This window comes from Argopecten irradians, chromosome 16 (assembly GCF_041381155.1).
Source record: "Argopecten irradians isolate NY chromosome 16, Ai_NY, whole genome shotgun sequence".
In the NCBI taxonomy this organism is placed as follows: Eukaryota; Metazoa; Mollusca; class Bivalvia; order Pectinida; family Pectinidae; genus Argopecten; species Argopecten irradians.
This window is the reverse complement of record NC_091149.1, coordinates 23,544,205-23,563,892: the sequence shown is the minus strand read 5'-3', so window position 1 is coordinate 23,563,892 and position 19,688 is coordinate 23,544,205. Positions and strand designations below refer to the sequence as shown.

General features: G+C 37.1%; 1 protein-coding gene across 1 annotated transcript in view; it reads left to right on the top strand.

Moving 5' to 3' along the window:
- LOC138310720 (monocarboxylate transporter 12-like) overlaps positions 1-19,346 on the top strand; it is a 36,633-nt gene extending 17,287 nt beyond the window's left edge. The window contains exons 2-7 of the mRNA XM_069252058.1: positions 6,164-6,772; positions 7,933-8,076; positions 8,236-8,649; positions 14,648-14,917; positions 17,650-17,775; positions 18,170-19,346. Coding sequence (XP_069108159.1) covers positions 6,164-6,772; positions 7,933-8,076; positions 8,236-8,649; positions 14,648-14,917; positions 17,650-17,775; positions 18,170-18,390 — 1,784 coding nt within the window. The 3' untranslated portion in view covers positions 18,391-19,346. The remainder of the gene's footprint in view (positions 1-6,163; positions 6,773-7,932; positions 8,077-8,235; positions 8,650-14,647; positions 14,918-17,649; positions 17,776-18,169) is intronic.
- The last annotated feature ends 342 nt before the right edge of the window (positions 19,347-19,688 follow it).

The window sequence follows — 19,688 nt, the reverse complement described above, 5'->3', positions numbered from 1 at the left end:
CATTATACACTGATAATGATAATACTAGAAAGCATGGTTATTGAGTCCATGTCAGTGCAAACTGTAAATATAAGATAATGTACACAGTGATAGTGGGGATGGAGCTATAGCCACCAGTAGAATATTCCATTGTGTGGGAAAGAATGTGTTTTTAATTTTGTACTTTGTATTGTATATATATATGTTATTGAGGAGCATTGTCCATAAATGTAATGGTGTTTAATTGTCTGGTCCAATAATCATATAATCTGTGATATGTATAATTTGACTGTATATATATACCACATGATGGTTTCAATTGGACGCAATGGCTGAGTGGTTAAGATATCACAACATATTACCACAAACTCACCTACTGTAGTTTTCTAGTTCAATGTGGGGGAGTGGGACGACTGGTTCGCCCGTTGTCAGTATAATGTGACCGGGTGGGGTGTGTTGCTTGGTGTCTTCGGCGGCATGCTTCAGTGATTTAGCGCTATAAAAGGGACAAAAGTTCCACTATACAAGAAGACACAACATGAATATATCGCAGTCTCCCGAAACATGCACCTCGCACAACATACACGCAACACACCGCATACATGGGAGGCCGTCCTTATATGACCATTGCTGTTAATAGGACGTAAATTAATCAAACAAACAAAATCAATGTGGGGCAGTTCAAAATACTGACTGTTTTTTCAGGGTACTTCGGCTTTCCTCCACCAACAAACCTGCCTGTTACTATGGCGTTCAACTATAACAACCCAAACCAAACCAAATCCATATAAATGAAAGTAGAATGCATAAGAAAACAATGGATTACCAATTTTAGGTATGAAACAGGAGAGGAGAAAATGTAGCAGCCAGAACAGGATTGGAACCCGGGACCCTCCGAACACTAGCCGAGTGCTCTACCTAGCTACTGAGCAACCTGGTCACCGATGGTGGACCCAGTCCAATCCCACTACATGTATATTGCTGTTCCTTTAATTTCGGTAGAAATGCTGACTTGTTTTCTGCATCCGTTCTTTTTACATTGGCTGTCAGCAGTCTTTTCGCAAGCATTTTCAATTGGGAAATGAAAATCAATGCAGTTTCATCGTCTAGGACTTGGTTGGAAAGAATAACATTGAAAATCATTTTCACTCCATCTGAATTATCATCGACATGAACAATTTCATCTCTTTCTGTCTCATTTCACTGTTTTCGTAACCAATATCCAGGAACCCATTCGAAGATGTTGAACGTGGAGGTCCAGATACATGTATTTCACGAACTCCAGATATTACTGGTCCACTGAAATCAACATGAAAATTTTTATGAATCACATATATTTTCAGAGCAATTAATGGATGTAATCTTATTTCTCATACATTTAGAAAGCATGTCATATCAGCACTTTACATGGGCTGGACTTACATGTACACTATCTTTGATTTTGGTAAAAAAAGTATCAATAAATACCTTAAGCTATTAATTAATTGGTGATGATGAATCTTCTGATGAAATTTCCAATTTTATACCATACAAATACATGTTAGGTGGTCTGAAGGTAGTCCCTTTGTCTGGTGTTGATGTCATATTGGATGCAGGGGCCTGTCTCACTTTACTATAGCTATCATAGCTGATATAAAAAACATATATATATTACATGTTATCGGATACACACATACAAAAGTTTATGTATGTCCTATGCAATGATCAAATAGCTGATAGTCGTTTTACGCTAAATATTTCCAATAGCAAAACTAAACACGTACATTATATTATGTACACGACATAAATGCTCTTAGTAATGTTACTGCTTTACTATTTGCAAAATATCTTGTTTAAAAATTTGTTATTTGCGCACTTAAATATAATTCCATTATCCGTAAAAAAACGTGTTTGTTTCGCGCCGGAAAGTGTATCAAAATTGTAATCATTTCCGAATATTCGTACAGAAGAGGCACATTTCTACGAAGGACATTTTGCCTTGGAAGGATATGCGTATTGTTTGTTTGTTTGTTTGATTAATTAACGTCCTATTAACAGCTATGGTCATGTAAGGACGGCCTATTGTTTGTCTAAAAAAGTATTTCAATTTCAATTAAGAACAAGAGGCCCAGAGGGCCTGTATCGCTCACCTGGTTTGTAATGCCAAGTAATGTTCTGAATACAGGTTCATTGTTTCTTTTCTGAAGAAATTTTAATATTAACCTCTAAATCCCCTATTGGGTTCCACCCCTCCTGCCCCCAGGGGGTCAGAGCCAAAATTTATACAAGTTCTGTTCCCCTTCCCCCAAAGATGTTTATAGCCAAATTTGGTCACAATCCAAGCAAAACTCTAGGACAAGTAGTGATTTATAGGATTTACCTCTATTTCCCCTATTGGACCCCACCCGTCCTGCCCCCAAGGGGCCGGAACCAAAATTTATACAAGTTCTGTTCCCCTTCCGAAAAGGATGTTTGTAGCCAAATTTTGTTACAATCCATGCAGAACTCTATGACTAGTAGCGATTTAAAGGATTTACCTCTATTTCCCCTATTGGGCCCCGCTCCTCCTGCCCCCAGGGGGTCAGAGCCAAAATTTATACAAGTTCTGTTCCCCCTTCCCCAACGGATGTTTGTGGCCAAATTTGGTTACAAACTATGCAGAACTCTATGACTAGTAGCGATTTAAAGGATTATCCTCTATTTCCCCTATGGGGCCCCGCCGCTCCTGCCCCCAAGGGGCCGGTACCAAAATTTATACAAGTTCTGTTCCCCTTCCAAAAAGGATGTTTGTGTCCAAATTTGGTAACATTCAATGCAAAACTCTATGACTAGTAGCGATTTAAAGGATTTACCTCTATTACCCCTATTGGGCCCCGTCCCTCCTGCCCCCGGAGGACCAGAGCCAAAATTTATACAGGTTCTGTTCCCCCTCCACCAAGGATGTTTGTGGTCAAATTTAGTTACTTTCCATTCAGAACTCTATGACTAGTAGCGATTAAAAGGATTTACCTCTATTACCCCTATTGGGCCCCGCCCCTCCTTCCCCCGGGGGATCAGAGCCAAAAGTTATACAAGTTCTGTTCCCCTTCCCCCAAGGATGTTTGTGGCCAAATTTGGTTACAATCCATGCAGAACTCTATGACTAGTAGCGATTTAAAGGATTTACCTCTATTTCCCCTATGGGGCCCCGCCCCTCCTGCCCCCAAGGGGCCGGAACCAAAATTTATACAAGTTCTGTTCTCCTTCCAAAAAGGATGTTTGTGTCAAAATTTGGTAACATTCAATGCAGAACTCTATGACTAGTAGCGATTTAAAGGATTTACCTCTATTACCCCTATTGGGCCCCGTCCCTCCTGCCCCCGGAGGACCAGAGCCAAAATTTATACAAGTTCTGTTCCCCCTCCCCCAAGGATGTTTGTGGTCAAATTTGGTTACTTTCCATTCAGAACTCTATGACTAGTAGCGATTAAAAGGATTTACCTCTATTACCCCTATTGGGCCCCGCCCCTCCTTCCCCCGGGGGATCAGAGCCAAAATTTTTCAAGTTCTGTTCCCCTTCCCCCAAGGATGTTTGTGGCTAAATTTGGTTACAATCCTTGCAGAACTCTAGGACAAGTAGCGATCTATAGGATTTACCTCTATTACCCCTATTGGGCCCCGCCCTTCCTGCCCCTGGGGGTCAGAACCAAACTTTATACAAGTTCTGCTTCCCTTCATCCAAGGATGTTTGTGGCCAAATTTGCTCACAATCCATGTGGAACTCTATGACTAGTAGCGATTTAAATTAAATGTTGACGGCCGGACGACGGACGCCGCGCCATGACATAAGCTAAAAACGTCAGCAGTACGTCATATGTCTTGCACGAAGCAATTATTTTTTGTGATGAAAATAATAGTAAACTGTACACATGTTTTTTGGATGCGGAGAAAGCCTTTGATTGTGTATGGCATGCAGGCCTGTTTTATAAGGTTGCCCGTCTGGGTTTTAATTGTAATTTTGTCAATTCAAAAATTTGCTTGTACAAAGATATATGTACAGTGCAGTTATGTACCAAGGTTATATATCTAAGTGGTTTCCAATATGTCAAGGAACCCGTCAAGGAAGTATTCTCTCAGCTTCTGTATATATAAATGAAATATTGAATGAGTTATGTGCTTCGAAATCTGCTTTATCAATTCATGACATTAACATATTACTTTCACTAAAACTGACTTGGATCAGTTAATGCAAATTTGTTATTTATACAGTTGTAAATGGAAGTTTAAGTATAATGCCTTAAAATCCATTGTTACTGTTTTTAACGAAAGAAAATGTACATTTTTCAATTCAAAAAGGGAGTGGTATCTAGGGCCAAACAAAGTAGAAGAGTCCACTAGTACAACACATGTCGGTATTTTTTGATAAGTTCAGTCCTGGTCGTCTATGAAGTTGTGCATAAGTTACGTGGGCAAAGCTTTGCTCTGATGCAATGTGATTTACTTGGTCCGGGTATTAATCCGGTAACAAGTCTGAAACTCTGCAGATCTATAGCTCTTCCAAGAGCGATATTTGGCTGTGAGCTCTGGTTCTCGTTGTCCTTTAACGATTCACGTCGTTTAGAGACTACCCACCATCTTTGCGCTAAACTTATGTAAAACTTCCCTTTTCGTACTAGATCTGATATCGTTTTGGGTATGTTATGTCTGACTTCGATTTCATCTTATATTGAACAATGCAAATTACGCTTTTTAGCTGCCTTATGTAACGTAAAGTCTCAATTTACTGTAAAGCAGTTGTTTTTAATACGCTTATTTCATATGTATTTCAGTATTTACAAGTCCAAAAGAGGGTATATACCCGATATAGGGTATTTATTCCATAAATACGATCTACAGTCATACTTGTATGATTACTTACAATCTTTGTTTGTTTGTTTGATTAATTAACGTCCTATTAACAGCTATGGTCATGTAAGGACGGCCTCCCATGTATGCGGTGTGTTGCGGCGTGTATGGGGAGACTGCGGTATATTCATGTTGTGTCTTCTTGTATAGTAGAACTGTTGCCCTTTTTATAGTGCTATATCACTGAAGCATGCCGCCGAAGACACAAAGCAACACACCCCGCCGGTCACATTATACTAACAACGTCGCCCTACTCCCTGTATGCTGAGCGCAAAGCAGGAGTAGAAACTACTACCTTTATAGACTTTGGTGTGTATCGGTCAGGGAACAGAACCAATGCCTACCTGACTTTTGTTTGTTTGTTTGATTAATTAACGTCCTATTAACAGCTATGGTCATGTAAGGACAGTGGCGAGCGCTCAACAAAGGCCAAAAGTGATGGCCCTGCAGGTAGGGCGTTAGAATTGTACCTGCTGCCCCTATTGCATGATCGTAAAAGGCGACTAAATTTAGGATCTTATCTTTTCTATTCTTCCTAACTGACTTTATCCTTCCTAATGCCTCCCTTGGCACCGCCTCACTTTTGGCCTTGAGTTGAGCGTTCGCCCCTGTGAGGAAGGCTCTGGGTTCTGTTCCCTGGCCGAGACACACCAAAGTCTATAAAAGTGGTAGTTTCTGCTCCTGCTTAGCGCTCAGCATAAAGGGAGTGGGACGACTGGTTCGCCCGTTGTCAGTATAATGTGACCGGGTGGGGTGTGTTGCTTGGTGTCTTCGGCGGCATGCTCCAGTGATATAGCACTATAAAAAGGGCAAAAGTTCCACTATACAAGAAGACACAACATGAATATACCGCAGTCTCCCGAAACACGCACCTCGCACAACATACACGCAACACACAGCATACATGGGAGGCCGTCCTTACATGACCATAGCTGTTAATAGGACGTTAATTAATCAAACAAACAAACAAACAAAAGCCAAAAGTGAGGCGGTGTCAAGGGAGACGTTAGGAAGAATAAAGTCACTTAGGAAGAAGAGAAAAGATAAGATCATAAAATTAGTCGCCTTTTACTAACATGCAATAGGGGCAGCAGGTACAATTCTAACGCACTACCTGAAGGGCCAACAAACTGAGAATTTTTTTTATCTTGATAGCTGAAACAATATTAAGGAAGTGGGATGGCTGGTTCGCTTGTTATAACAAAGCAATTATGATTTACTGACCATTCTGAAGACAGTGTAGTTTATGTACCCATGTATCCAATCAGAACCCTTTGTGATATGTGAACAGTTTTAACATCAATCTTCATCTTTTCTGCAGAGCAATACGGTACGTTTCCAGACAAGATAAAGACAATACCGACCCCTGGCGATGTTGACAAAGAGTTAGCTCCACCCATTGATGCCGGGAGTAAGCAGCCAGCCCCGACCCCTAGTGATAGATGTACACAGTCAGTTCCATCTATTGATGTCGGGAGTAAACAGCCAGCCCCGGCCCCTGGGGATGGATGTACACAGTCAGTTCCACCCATCGATGCCGGGAGTAAACATCCAGCCCCGACCCCTGGGGATGGATGTACACAGTCAGTTCCATCTATTGATGTCGGGAGTAAACAGCCAGCCCCGGCCCATGGGGATGGATGTACACAGTCAGTTCCATCCATTGATGCCGAGAGTAAACATCCAGCCCCGACCCCTGGGGCTGGAGGTACCACGACTCTTAACATAAGAGATTCAAAGACTGTCAGCACAGCAGATGGCGGGTGGGGATGGATTGTTACATTTGCGAGCTTATTCGTTAGTTTGGTGGTAGACGGTGTTAATGGAGTATCTGGCATATTCTACAAAGAATTTCTAAATACGTTTGGAGGAAGCAAAGGGAAAACGCAAACCACCTTTTCTGTAATGTTTGGAACGCTTTTGTTTCTGGGTAAGTATCGTGTTTATTTCATATTAAAGTCTATATTCTTATTATATTTTTATCCTTTTTAAAAAATAACATTTGAGATTCATTTAAATTTGGGGATGTTTGATATAAGTTGTATTTCGCCACAATAATGCTGATTGTTTACCTAATGTGCAAGGCTGTGGTATATTCTTTTCTCATTATACTGACAATGGCGAACCAGTCGTTAATGATGAACGCTAAGCAGGAACAGAAACGACTATTTTACTATAGACTTTAATGTGTCTCGGAAAATGGACAGATCCTAATGTCGTCCTCAAAGGGGCGAGTGCTCAACCTACATTGTAATAAATCAGAATTACAGGGGCGGGCGCTTAACCGAAGGCCAAAAGTGAGGCGGTGCCAATGATATTGAAAAGAAAGAAAGTTAGTTAAGAATAATATATTTGTTTTATTAAATTAACGTCCTATTAACATCCAGGGTCATGTAAAGACGGCTTCTCCTGTGTCTTGTGTTACGTGTTTTTGGAGACTGCGGTATATGCGTGTTGTGTCTTTTTGTATAGTGGAACCGTTGGCCTTTTTATAGTGCTCTATCACTGAATCAAACCACCGCAAGTAATATCCTGTAATAAGGACAGCAAGTACAATTCTAACGCCTTACCTCCATGGACAAGGAGGAATCATGCCCCAATATATCGCACTCCCAGAATATATGACATGTGGACGTAAAGCGCAAGCAAGCAAGCATCTTTATAACCACTCTGTTCGATAGAGAATCTGAGAACATCCCGTTAAGGGTCATGTTCCGATGACCTTGATACCACGTGTAATTTAAATCAAATGAATTTCAGAGGACGAAGTAGTTTGAAAATCTGTCAGAATTATTTCCGTGTACCTAGTCATCTCGCCCGAAGAGCACACCAAAGCTTATCGTATATGTATGGAACCATATGTATGTTCGGGCGAAATGGCGTTGTCAATTGATATAACAACGTGCAGAAAATTCACTGTCAAAATTTTGCCAGCAGCCATTTGATTGGCCATTTTCAAAGGTCACCTGGACATGACCCCTAATGGGACTTTCTCATATCCTTTTATCCAACGTAGTGATAATGAGGATCGGTATTTTAATCAGATTGTCAAAAACATAGTTTTTATTTGACGAATGGGGTTTCTTTCAGGTCCATTGACTGGAGTGGTGGTGAGAAAATACGGGTCTCGGAGAGTGGCAATATGTGGAGGGCTTATTGCTAGTTCCGGGTTTTTCCTTTCTACATTCTCACCGAGCCTTGACGTCATGATTCTTCTGTATGGATTTGTTGGGGGTAAGGGTTCTTATTTTATATGTTCATAGTGAATGACGCTTAATAATAAAAGCTATATGAAAGGGTGATGGCCAATTCTGTTTTGATTTAAAGCATAACTGTTCTCAATTGCGTCCTGCAAATGTATGTTTAACGTTCAAAACCTTTTGAATATTTCAGGGTTTGGATTCGCGCTACTCTATTCTAATTCCCTTGTTACTGTTGGAATGTATTTCGAGAAGCGCCGAGCACTTGCTACCGGGATAGCAGTGTCCGGATCTGGAGTAGGTGTTTTAGTGATGGCTCCAATGATCGAACTCCTCCTGGAGATTTATGGATGGAAAGGAACAATTTGGATAATGTCTGCGTTTGTTCTAAACACTGTGGTGTGTGGTGCCTTATATAGACCTGCCAGTAGCCGACAGAGTATTTTATTGAAGTTAAACAAATCCTCCGAAGACTCTACCATCACGTCAAAAAAGAACTCAATAAATATCAGACGGTGTTGCGGTTTGTTGGACATATTTGAACTGTCATTGCTGAAACGACCTGTCCTACTGATACAGATTTGCTGGTGTTTTCTAAATATGATGGGTAATGCGATTTTTAATCTAACTAAATCCTGTTGAAGTAATTGTGTGGACCATGTGTTTTTTTAAATTTTCTTTGTTGCCACGGTAACCTGATCAAAAAGACCACAATCGAACAACAAATACATATTAGGACAAAACAATCCGATGTATGTAGTGATTTGTATGCAGGAAATGAAAAAATAGAATTTTAAGCTCAAAAAGGGTAATTTAAGCTTACCAGGTCCGAAGGATCAAGGTTAGTTTATGTGATACCGTGGCGTTCGCCGTCTGTCGTCCGTCCGTCAGCAATTGACTTCTTTTCCATAACCGCTGGTTGGAATTAAACAAAATTTGACTGGTAGCATCCTTATGGGTTAGTGACTAACATTGTACAAATGATGGAGCTGACTCCCAAGGGGCCTCCTGAGGGGCAGGGTCAATTTGGCTATTTCCATATAATCGACTTTTTTGAAAAAAGCATGGGATAGCACCTATAATGTAATGGTAGCATCCTTATAGGGTGGGGATTCAAAATTATACAAATAATAGGGTTGACTCCCCTACGGGGGTATGAGAGGCGGCGCCAAAAGGGGCAATTTGGCTATTTCCATATAAACGACTTCTTCTCTGAAACTAAGCATGGGATAGCACTCATAATGCAATGGTAGCATCCTTATAGGGTGGAAATTCAAAGTTGTACAAATGATTGGGCTGACTCCCTGGGGGCCTGAGACGCGGGACTAAAAGAGTACTATTTTCATATAAATTACTTCTCTGAAACTATTATTAGATAGCACTCATAGTCGTGAGGTCAATTTTGCATTTTTTTCTAAATGTAAGAGTCTTTGTAATAATTACTAAAAAACAGGTGAGTGATACAGGCCATCTGGGCCTCTTGTTTCATATTTAGCTTGACGCAGCAAAAATGTTTCCAAACAGCAAACTAGTATTCCTAATAAGTTGTTCGACCTCTTATCACTCATTAAGAACAACAACAAAAATAGCAATAGAATATATAGTGATCTATGCAAAATATAATTGTTATATCATCACTAGGTTTACAACATCACCGGGTGCGTGTAATTGGCATATGATTGTTATTTTTCCAACCTGATGACACTGCAGTTTCCTGGTGTATTAGTATTTCCTGATTATAACATTGGCTATTGACGATTCATATTTTAACAATTTTGAATTTAAAGTTGGCTGTGTTGTTTATTTCCTGTCTATAACGTAAGGTAATGTCAGATAGCTACTACAGTGTCACACATTTCATTCACTGGTTCTCCCTCCTCCACCCCCGGCTCTATCCCGGAGATTATCCGGCATGTGTTGTAATCTAGTACTCAGAATTTAATAATTAACTTACATAATATATAATAATAATAATAAAACTGCTGTAAGAGGTATCTTAATAATTCCAATTATTCTGAAATCAGAACGCTTTTTTAAGTTTTCCAGCAATATTAATGTAGTGTAACTTACTTACTTTTGGAGAAAATCGACTTTTTGTGTCCCTATTTCCCTAATGCAAATATTCACTGTTGCCATACTTGGAAGGTCTTTATCACTACGGTATTTATTTCCGTTGAAAACAAGCGTTCTGACGCCCTTCGTCCCTAAGTTCATTTTACGAATTTAAAGTCAACAAAAGAAGAGGAACAATATCAAGAAATAATGAATTTTCAGCTCTAATATCGACATTAGTCGGGCACAAAACTCGATACCGGATAATAAGAATTTCCTATTATCGCTGCAATAGGAAAATATTACGATGTCAGTAAATAAATGTTTAATTTCTTTCGTTTGATTAAATTTCTAAATTTGATGACTTGATCCCGAGCATTCCAGTCACTTTTAGTAGGATTGAATGAAACGGCAGTCAGCCCGCCAAACAGTGACGTAATAATCACCGGAATGACGTCTTATAGTATGTAAATTTTCATCGATTATTGATCGACAGTTATATTTAGAACTATGAATATATGGAAAGAACGTGTGTACAAGATAAAAACAACCCATCTCAACTGCTATTCTGGGACCGTAAAATGTAATATTGGTCACCTCAGACCAAACACAGGGACACGCAATGCAAGTTATTCATTATGTAAGATAGATGCTACGTACGTCACGTCCACATGATCGAAAAATGAATCATATATTATGTAAATATTTGTTAGCTTGTAATAATTAACTTACATAATATATACAATCTGATTAAAATACAGATCCTTATAACCACTCCGTTATATAAAGGATCTGACAATATCCCATAGGATGTCACGTCCAGATGACCTTTATACCACGTGGTCTTCATATAGGATACATTTTCTACACCTTGTCACATCCATTGAAAACCATATTTCGTCCAAGTATACATAAACCATTAGCTTTATTGTGCTCTTTGGGCGAGATAACTACGTAAACCAAAATAATTCTGACAGTTTTTCAAACTATTTCGTCCCTGAAATTAACTGTCAAAATTTTGCAAGTAGCAATTCGATTGGCCATTTCAAAAGGTCACCTGGACATGACCCCTAATGGGATTTTCTCAGATCCTCTTATCAAACGTAGTGATAATAAGGATCTGTTTTAATCAGATTGATAATATATAATGATAAAAATAAAAATACTGTTAGAGGTATTTTCATAATTCCAGCTGTTCCAAAATCAGAATGATTTTTTTAGTGTTCCAGCAAAATTAATGAATTTAATTTTTTTCAATTTTTGAGAAAATCAACTTTTTATGTCCCTGTTCCCCCGATGCAAAGATTCACTTGGAAGGTCTTTATCACTACGGTGTTGGTTCCGGTTGAAAACAAACGTTCTGACGCCCTTCGAATTTGCGAATTCAAACTCAACAAAAGTAGCGGAACAATATCAATAAACCAGATATTATCAACACTAATATCGAGTTTAATCAGGCATAGAACTCGATAACAGGTAATAAGAATTTCCTGTAACAGTTGCGATAGGAAAACATTGCGATGTGAGTAAATAAATGTTTAATTTCTTTATTCTGATTACCATTTCCAAATTTGACGTTTTGATCCCGATAATTCCAATGACGTCACTTTGAAGTCCTCTATGAGCCCGGGTGATTCGACCTTGCAAGCTGGCGTTTTGAAGGAATAAACATTTATTTGTGATATTATGGTGGCAATTTGCACTCATATACAGCACAACATAGTTTAAAATAATAGTGTAAGTTCATCTTGAAACATTTCATTATTTAAACGTCATTTTGACAAAAAGAAAACGAAACAGTAGGCCTAGGCTGCAATGTAAATCTTACAGCTTTTGTGGATACAATGCTTCGTTTAGTAGATGAAATTCATGAAATATTACACAAAAACGTCATTAACATGCTTCTGAAACATATAATTAATGATTTGAATTGAATATGTTTGACATTATGTGTAAAAAATCTATTTTGGTCTTTTGCCGTCGAAAACCGATGAAACCGTGGTACTGGGTTGCGAGCAGATATCGTGATTTTTTCGTGTTTTTTTTCTTTTTTCATTAAAAAAGAAGCGATCTTTTTTAGACGTAAACATTCACATGAACTATCTTTAGTCCAAAAAGTTTCGGAAATAGCATTCATTTCTTTTTTTTTCTGTTGAATGCATCAAATCGGATCTGCTCCCGACATCGACTGTATAGGCCTACCTGCAGTTATCGTAATTTTTCATGCAACTTAGTAGAATATCGAAAGATATAATCTAAAAAAGATAGTATTGTACAATTTCTCACTGCTTATAACTTTGATATTCAATGGTAACGTTATAAAATAAAACTGTCGTTTTTTCCGTATCAACGTAACACGAGCCTGTATATGTACATGTGCTTCGTCTCGGCGCCTCTCATGGGTGTCTTCACCGACGTTCGAGCATTTCGGAAAAAAATCAATAAAATAACAAAGATTATCGTATACCAGGTATATTAAAGAACAACACAAAACTTTGTGATTTGTTATCAATGTGTAATTATAATTTTTCACTTTTCTTCATGTTGAAACAACAGCTACATACACATTACATTTAGAAATGTTTTTTTCCAATTAGGAAACACTATATCATACATCAAATATTTGCTATTAAAGGTAGGTGATTAAAATAACATCATTATCTGCTTCATATAAAAAAGTCACTCTCTATAAAAAAGCAGAAATCTGGCTTAGTGTTAGCGTGCAGATCTTCTGATCTTGCGATTCTCACCACCGGCGGCATTTTTTGTCGTTTTTTTTAAATATATCATGCAAACATGTCTATTCAAACTATTTACAAAATCTGGCGACCGCTAAATGTACATGTAGCTATTACTACAAAATAAATAATTATATATCTGAGGATTTACATCGGATACAGTATCAGTATCTTACAGTAGGCCAAGGACGTATCCTTGAATAGGCCTGTTAGTTTTATTTTGGTGTCGACACGGAAAGACGAGATGACTCCTGTCTCCTGGACATTAAAAAAAATAATTTATTTCATCTAGGCAAATAATAATTTGAAAATTCCATATACCGCCTGCAAAGAGACGTCCTATGCCTATCGCTACCCACAATGCACTCGATCGTGGTCTTATACATATGTATTATCTAACTTTTCATCGATAAATTGATCCAGATATAGCGGTCTTCGACAATTATATTGAAAATTGTGAATATGTGGAAGGAACGTTTGTACAAGATAAAAACAACCCATCTCAACTGCTATTGCGGGACCGTGAAAAGTACTTTTGGTCACCTCAACCCAAGCACAGGGGCACGCAAATTATTCATCATGTAAAATAATTGCTATGTACGTCATGTCCACAATGACATGACTGAAAATTGCGATAAATGAATTATATATTATGTAAATATCGGTTAGCTTGTAATAATAATAATGATAATAATATACTTTATTTAAACTTTATTACATGTTGAGCTTAGCAGCACATCTTACACATGGTCAAGATAAATACAAAATATACAAAATATACAATGAATTTAATTCGTCGGAAGCAGTGTCGTCTTCGATGTAGCAGATGTGGTAGAACATCCTCGGTTTACCGCCGTGGTTCCAGCTTGTCATCTTTCATCGTCCGTTCACTTCATGAACATTGGGTTCAGAAATGCGGGAGCTCTTCCTGTTTCCAGCCTAGTGATTCACCTATCGTATATGCTGTTCTAGATTTCCCCGGCATGAATTCAAAATTTCAAAGGAACATGAAAATGGATTATGTTAGGAACTGTGAAGTGCCACCTTGGTATTCAGCCATCTTTAAATTAATATTTTTTTTCTACTTTTAAATTGTCAATAGTCAATGTTCTATTTCAGGAAATTATCATATATCAGGAAACTGTAGTGTCAGCTGTTTGGAGTTCCAAAAATATCAATCATATGCCCAGTATACGCACCCGATGATGTTTTGTAAACCTAATGATGGTATAACAATAATTCTCCTTTGTATAGATCTCTATATATTTAATTGTTATTATTGTTGTTTTTACTAATTGATAAGAGGTCAAATAACTGATTAGGAATAGTAGTTTACTGTTTGGTAACAATTTCCTGCGTCAAGCCAAATATGAAAATTTGCTAAAAAGATTACCATTTTGAGCTTAATATCCGATTTTTTCATTTCCTGCGTACAAATCACTGTCGCCCATCTTGTTGACTGATCGGTCCGAAAATGCATTTTGCACAACTAGTTTTAACCTACATATGAAATTTGACGCAGATTCTTTAAATACATTCTGAGAAAAAGTGTAAAAAAAAACCCGGGAAGACAGACAGACGGACAACAAGTTTACTATAGGGCGCCCGCATCCCTGGATGTTAAGTAATATGACGTAAATATGATAAACCAAGCCAACAAAGTATCAGCTAATCAGTTCTAGTTTTATCTGCATGAAAATTCATTTTCTTTTTGAATTAACATTTACATTTCTGATATTACATCCTCAATTAATGTCAGTCACGTAACTAAAGATCTTGTGTATAATGGGTTTTTTTAATATTTTTAACTTTCAGGATACAATATTCCATTCGGTTACCTGCCAGTACATAGTGTATCCGTGGGGCTGTCCTCCCGGGAAAGTGCTCTTCTGATTTCAATCATCGGGATATCGAGTATTGTGTCACGTGTCCTGGTCGGTTACATATCTGACAAGTCGTGTGTGAATACTTTTGTTCTGAACAGTGTCATGTTGTTGATAGGGGCGCTAAGCACAAGCCTGGTTCCATATTACACCACGTTTGCAAGTCTGGCGCTGTACTCAATTGTGTATGGAGCTACTACAGGTAACCGATTGTGACCCGTATGTTTTGTTATTTTAGGGACTGTGATTAATGCCTTGGTCACAACTCATTTCGATTAAGCTTAGGATGTAGTTCCGGCATGAGTTTTAGCCATTTTGCTCTAGTCCCCGGCCGGACACCAGACATGGGCCGGTGGCCTAACTCGACGTTAAAACATGGGTCAAATAGCTATAGGCTAAAATCTTTAAAAGACTTCATGTGAATAACTAAGAGGCATAGAGACCTGGTATTGGGCCTGTGATATGCTGGGGTAAAGGGCTACCAAGTGTGTTCAAATGAATGACCTTGATATTCATTCAAGGTCACAGAGGTCAAAAAAGCTAAAATCTTTCAACAACTTGTTGTAAATAACTAAAAGGCTTATAAACCTGATATTATGATGTAGGACTACCAAGTTTGTTCAAATGAATAACCTTGATCTTCATTCAAGGTCACAGGGGTTAAAAAGGCTAAAATCTTAAACAACTTCTTGTAAATAACGAAGAGAACATTAACTATGGTCTATAAATCGCCCTAGAGCGCCCCGTTACTCAAGATCAATATATATCAACCATAATTATATGAGCTATAAAGGTAATTGTATGTGAATAATGAAATGTGCTTTAAAAGTTGTACATTTCCCCGAAAATTCAAGTTCTTGTCAAAAATGTCAAAATAGTAGCTAATTAATCGGCAAATATCCGCTTAAAGCCTGTTTCAAAAGCATTTAAATCACTATGCACACATTATGATAATAATAAAGCATGAGTAACACGTACATCATATTTATTTGCATAAAACAGAAGATAACGGGGTACTCTGGGCACATTAATTACTGACAGCAGCACCCCGAAAAACTTTTAGCTGTGTTGCTACGCTATATAATGTATGTGCATTCACCGTATAAGCTTTATATAAAAGTCCTTATGCACCAGTTTAGTTTGTCTTTCGTCAACGATTCCCTCGTTTGTAGAACATACAGCAAACAATTCATTGATAACATCGAAACATATTATGCAAAGATCGAATGGAAAATAGTTTGATAGCATTTATTACCTGATTTGTTAGCGAGAAATGAGGGGACACTTTAATTTGTGATTCAAGAATACATGTATAACTAGACACTAGTTTATATAAGCAGTGGCAGGAGTTTCCCGTGCGTTCGTGTACGCTGCGCTTGGACCGAATCCACATAGTAGAGTATTGATACATTATCTTCAATTTCTTTCTCTCAATATATCCGTTTTAATAATTGGAAACAAATATTAGCATTTTCTATTCTATTTTGTATTCTATTTTGTATAACTTCAGTGAGAAATATTCAGATGTATAATATGTAGGTTACAAGACATCACTAGCGAATAATAAGTATTACAATTAGATAGTCTCTAAAATTGATTTTATGAAGAAAATTAATTTAAGAAGAGTCATAAAAATGGGTTTTTTTTCTCTATCAAAAGCTGGAGCAGATGAATTAGTATTTGTCTTCAGATACAAAAGTTACTTACTTTGCACCATTACCACCATGCAATTTTTTTTTTTTTTTACTTCAAGGTAAAAATATCAAAAATATTCAATTGCGTCCCGAAAACAGACCATGACACTGTTCCTTATATGGGATGAAGTATTGATTCCTCATTCATCAAAAGCAAACCTAATTATTTTATATTATATTTGTGTTAACTAGACGTACATTGACATGAGTAAGTACCAATTATTGTTCAAATGATGTGTATCATTTATGCTCTGTCGGCGAGGAGCATCTTTAAAGACAATTTATGACGATCAGGGACGTGTGTAAACAAATTACTGAATTACATCGCTGCAATATCAAAAATGAAAGAAACATTACACCACTAAAACTTACATTTACCAGGTAGGTTTACTTGAAGAATGGAATCATATAAATTGTTAAAATGAACTCTTCGTTACGAATAATTTGCCATAGATCAAAAAATTCACCATTGAAATTGGCGTAAACTAAATTTGTAACTTGATTTTTGCAATGTCAGATTTTTCAATGTCATATTGAAAAAAAATCAATTTATTGTTTCGAGAAAAACAGATACATCGACCGTTACTGGATATATATGTTAGGATCTTTCGAATCCGAATTTGTCCCATATTATTATTTGTGGCATTTTCCATTCAAAGGCCGGATCTACTTGATATATGTTTTATGTTTAGGTTTTGTGATACCAAGCCAGAGTGCTTTGATTAATCGTTTTACACATTATACTTTTTTGCCTCGAACTCTCTCGATACACATTAATTATAAGTACTTGGAGGAAATATGGGCAAAAGTGTGAATATTTTAATAGTCATTTTAATTGTCATTTCAATTGTTATTAAAATGGATATACAAAATGTTCATTAACCCAGTTTCAGGTAAATGAATTTGAATTGACAGCATAAATGATATGTTTCGACTAACCATTAGCACATATGATGCGAATCTACATGATACATTGTGGGCCGCGGTGGGCAAGTGGTTAAGATGTCCCAACTTATTACGACTAGCCCTCCATTCTGAGTCACAGGACATATAACTATGGACAAAAATTAGTTTTACATAAACATAATCTAGCAGGTGTAGTAATGATAATTGTGGTCACTCATATTTGCTGTTTGACAGTTAAGCCCGGTCTTGGTGACTTGTCCAGGAAGGTATGAGGTCATTGACCTCTTGTTACAGTTCGGCAACATGATATGACACTATTTGTATCTACTCACAGCTACCTTTGCTACGCTAATGACTGTCAACCTGGTGAAAATGATTGGAGTCCAATTTCTCTCCGCAACATTAGGAATACAGTTGTTTTGTAATGGCTCGGGATCATTTATTGGACCTCCAATTGCAGGTAGATATATCATATAACCTGTATCTTCTATTTTAGATAGACACAATGGTTTGACAGCGTGCGGTTTTATAATCGATTTTAATCGAATATTTAATTCCATTTGATACGAACAATACTGATAAGATAATTCCCCGCCAAATTTTAGATATGGATTCCACTGGATGACAAGCATGGTTATGGAACTATATATACAACATTTAATTATGGTAACGAAACAGTTTATGATTGTTCGAAGGTTAGACATCGTATTTTAGTGATAAGTGGCATTTAGGTATTTTTAAGCATTTCGAATGCAAACATACTATATATACATATAATGAAATTATGCGATAAATGCGAAATTAATATCGAGACAACTACTTAATAATTTATGTCAGGATATGTTTATTTCCAGGTGTTTTATCTGAAATGACCGGGAGCTACAACAGTGTATTTTACTTCGGTGGTGCCGTCATTGGACTCGCGGGATTTCTCAGCTTACCGTTAATCTGTATGGCAAGAAGACAGGAGGAGCAACAAATGACAGTCGAAATCAACCAAAGATACTCTACAGCTGATACAATATCAAACGTCTCACTAAAGTCATTCAGGTCAACATCAGATACATTACCATAATCATTTTTAGGGCTTTTCACCATATGGTGAAAAGACCTTTTGTTTTTGTTCTGTTTATCATTATTATTACAAGCTAACCGATATTGACATACTATATAATTAATTTTTCCACTTCTTCAAATAGTAGGCACTAACATCCCTAGTTTGTGCTTCCTACCACAACTAACTGGCAGGAAGCTCTGTTCACTCAAGGAATTAACGCAACAAGGATATGGCGAATACTTGGCACATCTTAATGAAAAAAGATGGCCGATAAGTTTTATTATATGATCTTTCAATTTAAAGTTTTCAATAAAATAAGGTTTGACAAAAAAAAAAAAAAAACATGAGTGAAGGTGCGGCTTTAGAATCGCCGCACAGTACAATATCAAGAAATTTTACATGAAAGAACAATATGCTAACAATAGCAAACATACATTATACATATAAATGGTACACATACAAGTACAAAGAAAGCGATGACAAAAATATTACAAGAGAGAACAAAATGAATAAATGATAAAATAACAATAGCAAATCTTCATTATACATATAAATGTTACACATAGAACTACAAAGAAAGCAATGAGTATAAAACAAATGTGGATAATAAGAACAAACAGGGATGTGATCTGGGTGGGTAATGAAATGTTGATATAATAGATTAATGGCGCCCGTGAAAATTTGTTCTGTCCTCTGAAATGAGTAGTGCGCAAACTCATAAACAAAGCGTGGTCACGTGAGCTGATAAGCCAATCAGAAGTAATCAAATATATACGCAGAGGCAGTAAATTTTAATCGATAAAAGGAGGCGGTAAAATTGAATCGTGTAAAAAATCGTCTATTGCATAGACTCTTTATTTTCCACTTCTTCAAATAGTAGGCACTAACATCCCTAGTTTGTGTTTCCACAAACAAACAAGCAGCAAGCTCTGTTCACTCAAGGAATTAACGCAACAAGGATATGGCGAATACATGGCACATCTTAATGAAAAAAGATGGCCGATAAGTTATATTATATGATCTTTCAATTAAAGTTTTCAATAAAATAAGGTTTTATAACTTATTATCCCATGTTATTGCGTGATTTGATGATTACTTGTCTAATGTTATCACTTGATTTGATGACTTTCCAAATAACCATTATAATAATATATGTACATATATATAGTGTAATATAAAGCTGTATTTGGAATCATATCTTCTCTGTTTTTACATTTACCACTGTGTAAATTCATTTCTAGACTTGTTTCCACAATTTAATTTAATTACAGTTCACTTAGAGTAATACATGATCTTACAACATCACGTAAGGGGTC